Here is a 6,481-nt window from a genome sequence, read left to right as displayed (position 1 = left end):
CCTCCACCTTGTTGTTGAAACAGCTCCTTATATCCGTTAGCGCAGCTAGCTAGCACCAGATGCTAACAACAATACACGTAACCGGTGCGCGCGCTTTCTCGCTCGCTCGCGCCACACATACACCCTCCCGAGCTTGAATGACACACAGAGACCAATCGAGGGCATTAGTATGATCTGTATGAAAGTGGCCATGTCGGCAGACCACATCATGTAGACAGCCAGTCACCCTCTGTGAGGCAGAGTCAGACCCACATTTGCGCAGCGTTGCTTTCACAATAAAAAAAAAAGATCCTCAGGCCAGCAGGCCACTTATCAGGCCAGGCCATCGGGAAACCTCCCGGTCCTCCCGATGGCCAGTCCGGGCCTGCTCTCCACTGTTTCTCTATCCCTTTGCTCGCTGTCTACTGCTGTCTCCTGCTGTCTCCTCATGCTCACAGTGATTTGTCAGCAGTGGAGGTAGCAGCTGTTTCTTTTGCATTGTAATTTCTTTGATCTTAATTACTCCAGCCAGCTAACTCCAACCTTGGCATCCTCCACCCCACAAAGCCATATGGGCTCGGATGGAGTAAGCAGAGGAAACATACAGGCTCCTTTGGAATAACTTCTTTGATTTCTGAGTGCAGTGGTGTGGGAATTATGGACATATGTGCTTCACATGGTTGCCCTGCGTCAATGCGTTTGATTATTTTTCTCATTCATACACTTGCTGGCGTCTAGTCTCACTGCCAAGTGTAATGTATATTCACTATCAGTTCTCTACGACTCATGCATGCAAAAGCAATATAACCCTGCGGATATGTAACTGAATCCGTCTGTGCAGAAATATAGATGTTATATATATACATATAGATTGTACAGATGTCAAGACAAAAAACACAGAAGACAATAAAATGACAGCCATGCTAAAGGCTGAAATCGAGCCAAATAAAAATGGCTCAGACAGAGTGCTCTTAAAGGAAAAAACACAACTGGAGAGCTGTTTTGTACTTGTCTCAGGGCTAGAGAGTAAATCTCACATTTCAACACCCTCATTCTCTATTCCCCTCAGCTGCACCGTCCACAGATCACTCAGAGCCCCAGTTGGACTCCTCTGTTTACCCCTTGTTCTCCTTTTCTTGCACTTAAGCGACACTAAGGGTGAGGGGTGCCGGGTTAGCCGCTGCAGCAAGGCGCACATGCTGTGTGGGTCCAAATAAAAAACGCTGCTCGATCTGTCTTCTTCTGCGCTCGCTGAATTATAGAAGACCCTCTATTGCACTCGAGCTGCATCGGTTTTCATCACAGTGCTGGAGGTCACTTTGACTTTCCCCTCTTTGCTCATCATATATGCAACACGAGGGCTTCGACAGAAGAGAGCCTGCTTGACGTCACCATTAACCAAGGAAGACCGACAATGAGATTTATGGAAGAGGAGACAGAGCTGAGAAGAGGAAAGGGAGGAGAAAGGCATGCATGGGTAAATCTGGCGGTGGTAGCAGAACCCCTTCATCTGGGCCCTGCTCTTAACAGCAATTTCAGATATGGTACTGTATCTGCATGTATAATGCATACGCCCTAAGATAATGGCATGCATTGCAGAGCAGGCTGCTGACTGTGTTGTGGGGATGTGTTGGAATTGGTCCCCTTTGTCACATTTGCCTCGGCCCAGGTCCCCTCGCAGCATCCTGCAGTTATTAAGAGCAGAGCGTGTTCGGTGACATACTGCTGCTTTACCGTTCGCCGCAGACGTCCTCCGCTACAATACCATCAAGATTAGTGGCCGGCTGGAGAGTACTAAAGCGTGCAATATCTGCACTGACCAATAAACTAAACAACAAGTAAGGAAAGAAAAGGCAATTACGGTTTGTTTTTGTTAATATAAAAATCATGCCGGGACACAGAAGTACCAGCAAAACAAATTTTTTTTACTGCAATTCTTTCCATTACAAAGCGTATCATTCATCTAAATATTTGTTTTTCGTCTGACCAAGACAAAAGTCTGGGGGGTTCACTTCTGGTTGAATATACATTGCAGAACATAATGGGGAAAATTAACCACAGGCCAACTGTCACAAAATGTCACAGTGCAGCATCAAAGTGGTGATATCCTGTGGGTATCTGCAGTGTGAGCATCCACGCTACAACGCATTATGCCCTCTAAGGCCCGAGTCTGCATCTCTGTGAGGGGGCCTTATGAGGGAGGCGCCAACCGCCCTGGGGTGGCCCTCCACAACGCAGCCACTGATAAAACACGGTGGACTGATCACAAAACATTCCTGTTTCTAATAAACCCCACCGGTCCCATGTGATTCACTTTGACATCCATTTACAAGTCATGCTTAATAAAGACGGCATCTTCATGTCCTAATTCCCCGACTCATCACTGTAGGTACCAGCGACAGCCCCTGGCCCTGGCTCCCCCTCCCCCCTGTCTCCACCACGTTTGACCTACTTCTGTCTGCACAACATTGTAAACAGATCTACTAATTGCCTTCATTTATTCATTTGGAAGTCAAGTTATGTTGCGGATGGCGCCCTCCCAGCTCATTCATGTGTAATGTGTACAACGCAGGCCCTTCCCCCCCAATGACTCGTCCATGTGTATTCGCAGGAAACCCCATACAAAAGTATCCCATGAGGCCATGTACGATTATAAACTGTACGTGCAAAAAATTGTACAGTACACTGCCTAGAAGAGCTGCAGCAAGAGATGAATCCCCAAATCTGAACTCATCTCCTGGAAGGAACTCTTCTTAGCAAAAACCACTGACCCAAAAATCCACGCACGTTATGACTATTGTAGTTAAGATACTTTTCCGCTCCTGTGGTCTTATACTGTTATTGCTTTTCTGCAGCCAGATAAATCCAGGCCACAAAAAACAACAGCGACAAAACAATATTTGTTATCGCCTCTGAGGCTCACGACAATGACTCCCGATGACTAAGTGTGAGCATGGAGATGTTTTCTCCTGACCTTTAAAAAGTTCATGGCACGTCTGTTACAGTGTTACCGATCTCCAACACATCTGATAACAAAATGCAAACAACTAACTCTTTAACAGTGTGCTATTTCTGCTAAATTAGTCTACAAATTGTGTTCATTTAAGGAACAGAGATAGTTATGCCTTTATCATTATCCACTGTGTTTCCTCATCATATCAAAAAAGTTACATTTTTGTGTTTAACGGTCGCCAAAAAACTTTAGTTATGAGTTAAATTGCCTTAAAATAAATGCAAGTTATGAGTTTTTTAGTTACATTTGAATAAATGTATTATGTCAACAAATTACACATAATTGTATTAGGTTAGGTAAAGTATAAGTAACACATATTCGGTTAAACTTAAACTTAATATTATTGCTTTCAACTAACCTACAGTAATACAATTATGTGTAATTTGTGGACAGAATAGATTTAGTTAACTCCAACGTTTCATTTGTTGAGTGTTATTCACAATAGCTCATTAGAATTTGAAAATCTACCCCAATTATTATTTTACATGGCCATGATTTAAGCCCTTAATGCTATCGAACATGAACAAGGACTGAGAATGATGCACATTGACAGGCTAACAAAGAAAGACCCCCTCTTCACATTTTAGTCCATCTCTAATGGCAGATGGGTCAACAAACAAGAAAAAACTAACCCTTCTCTGTCTCATGAATCATGACAAACTGGGCGCTAGCTAAGGTATGACAGCATTTCACCCCAATAAAAGCTGAACTTGAAGGATAGCTTTGGTTCCACTGATCTCGATCCAGGTCAAAGGGTCGTGTTTGAGGAGCAAAGGAGGCCGGCTTCTCCCTCATCTATGCTACGATTGGTGCCCGCTGAGAGCTGGCGTCCCCCAGAGGCCTCAGCAAACCCTGTTCCTGTGTGTGAGTGTGAATGAGTCACGTCTGGGCTGGAGCGTGTCTGAGTGGCGAGGCGGAGGATTCAGCAGGGAGGACTGTGCAGGGCAAAGAGTTGTCTCTATAATCCAGGGTAAACACTAAGCAGCATGACTTCACGCCTTAGACGTGACCAAAGCCGGGAGAACAGAAATGGATGAAACCATGAGGCTGCTGCTTCGTCTGCCTGCTCTTCTTATTTTTTCTCCCTGTTCCGTAATTCCTCTCGGGATTTGACAGAAGTCTCTCAATACTGAATTAACCTCTGGATGGCACTGCTGGTGTCTGTTGTTTAAGGTCATGCAAGACTCAAACCTGGCTTTGCAAATATCATATTGTCTGCTATTTGCGGTCGGATATCGAGAGCACTGTCTTGTTAATGGCTTCTAGGAGGCTTGAGGTTCTGATAAGACTACAATACAAATTACACCAAAGGTCTTTGCTAGGAAGTGTGATTTGAAGTATAGAAGTTCAAAGTAATGGGATTCTGCGGGACACCCCACGGAGTAAATATAACATATATAGATTGGTAAACACACAATGAATGTTCTGCTCCTTTTTATGAGTTAAGGGATATGCACAAAGGATTAAATCGGTTTAAAAAAAAGAACACAAAGAAGCCTACATCAAAAAGAAGAAGAATGTTTTAGAAAAAGGTTTGCTCTCAAAGGAATAAAGGTTTCCGGTGTCCATTGGTTTAGGCAATTTTGTTTACTGAAAACATACACATGAATGCTTCAAAGAGTTTATATTTCAGTTTACCCAGAAGCTGTCAAAAATAAAAGGACTGTCACTGCTTCCTCTGAAAATGCTCAAAAATGCCTGAATACTCTTTTCATTGGGTTTGAACATGCAAATGGACAAATGATGAAAGTCCTGGGTACATCGACACAGAACCTTCAGGGACTCATCAGATTGGAAAGCAGATGATTTGAAGGATTTTCTCATGTAAGCTGGACATCGTTTTTCCTAAAATAAGGAAGGTGCCAACGTGTGCTGCTAAATCTTATCTTTCAAGAATTAATAAAAGCAAACAGTTTTCCTGTGCAGCTGGAAAAAAAGACTTAACAACAGAAAAAGAGGAAGTTTCAATCATGTAACTTTTAAAAGCAGAGGAACAGATAAACAGAGCGTGACTAAGAGGTAAGACTCATGTCATGTATCACAATTAAAGATTAGGGCTGGGGTATGGAGAGGATTCAATATTACAATCTTTTTTACCAAATGCCTATAACTCTATTTTCCAACCACACTGAAGGTTTGGCTATCGGTGCATTCTCAACATACTTAGAGACTTTTGATAAATAATCTTCAGTAATGTTGATACAATGACCTAGTTTGTAAAGACAAATAATACAAATTACACTAATTTGCGGTAATAAATGTTGAATCCAGGACGATGCAAGATTCAAGCCACATGACGACCCAAAATCTAAGACGATATAGTTTCTTATCACGATATTTGACGTTATATTGATATATTGTCCAGCCCTATGTCAGATGTTGTTCTTTAGTGGCCAAAGACGGGTGGAGTTGCTCAAACTGAGCCTGCCAAATTGAGCAGAGGAGGTCGAGACACTCGAGTGACTTCTCCCCCGATGTGAGCGTGGCGGGGACAGATGGACAGGAGACGCTGTAGAGGAGCAGGAGCAGACCCTGCCAGCTCAGTGTCAGTCCATCCGCTCCATCCCTGGCTCCCTCTCAACTCAGCCGGACGTCCTGTAAGCCAGCCAATGGAGAGCACCCACCGCATCATGACCCCCGCATTAGGATCTGACATGGCTGTCTTCATTTAACCTTTACTTATACCGGGAAGTCTCGCTGAGAAAACACCCGGTTTACAGTCGCAGCCAAAACAGACTGTTGCCTTTGAGCTAAAGCTTTCTAGCTCTTGGCACGATATCTTTAGAGGAAATGAAGAAGCATTTCCCTTAAGGGTTTTGAATGATTTAGAAAAAAAAGCATTATTAGAGGAGTGTGAAAGGGATGCTGGGGAGATAGGAAAGCCTTTAGGAGCTGGATTGGAGAAGCTTCTGGTTGCACACAGGCAGGATTTAGGGTGATGTAGGCGTCTTAATTTAAGGTCCGTCCTCCTATGCAGGCAGGTTTATTACTCCATTAATGGACTACCATGAAGTAACAGCGTGTATGAAGCCACTTTATCTACGGAGCTTGTGTTGCTCCTACTTAATTGATAACATCATTTTTGTTGTTCAAAATGAGCTTATTTTGTCATTTGTATGAGAAATACCTCGCATAAAACTAAAACAAGCATCACATAATAGTTTTGACGGAGGGAGGCAAACATTTCTGTAAAAAGACCATCAAAGATTCTCTGCCATGCATTTTACTCATCCATCCTTCAGCCCATCCTGTGTTTGAGGGGCATTGTTTGTCCCCTGGAAATATCTACATAAAATATGCTAATGAAATTAAAGAGGGAAGTGTAAGGGCTGATGCTGCCTGGCTGTGAATCTCTAATGACTCCCTGCCATCCCTAGAAAAAAGCCTGATTAATTTAGGAATGTCGGTTGCTCTGGAGAGTGATTAATTCCTCCTGGATTCAACCATAAAACGAACAAGGCAGAGGGGAGAAAGGAAAACAGGGAGCCC

At 43.4% G+C, this 6,481-nt stretch overlaps 1 protein-coding gene across 1 annotated transcript in view; it reads right to left on the bottom strand.

Moving 5' to 3' along the window:
- LOC104944747 (plexin-A2) overlaps nt 1–5,621 on the bottom strand; it is a 60,095-nt gene extending 54,474 nt beyond the window's left edge. The window contains exon 1 of the mRNA XM_010770320.1: nt 5,617–5,621. Coding sequence (XP_010768622.1) covers nt 5,617–5,621 — 5 coding nt within the window. The remainder of the gene's footprint in view (nt 1–5,616) is intronic.
- Between the last annotated feature and the right edge of the window lie 860 nt (nt 5,622–6,481).

Source organism: Notothenia coriiceps, unplaced genomic scaffold (assembly GCF_000735185.1).
Source record: "Notothenia coriiceps isolate Sejong01 unplaced genomic scaffold, NC01 NC01_scaffold00008733, whole genome shotgun sequence".
Taxonomy (NCBI): domain Eukaryota; kingdom Metazoa; phylum Chordata; class Actinopteri; order Perciformes; family Nototheniidae; genus Notothenia; species Notothenia coriiceps.
The sequence above is the reverse complement of the archived record's forward strand: the minus strand, read 5'-3'. Positions and strand labels throughout refer to the sequence as shown.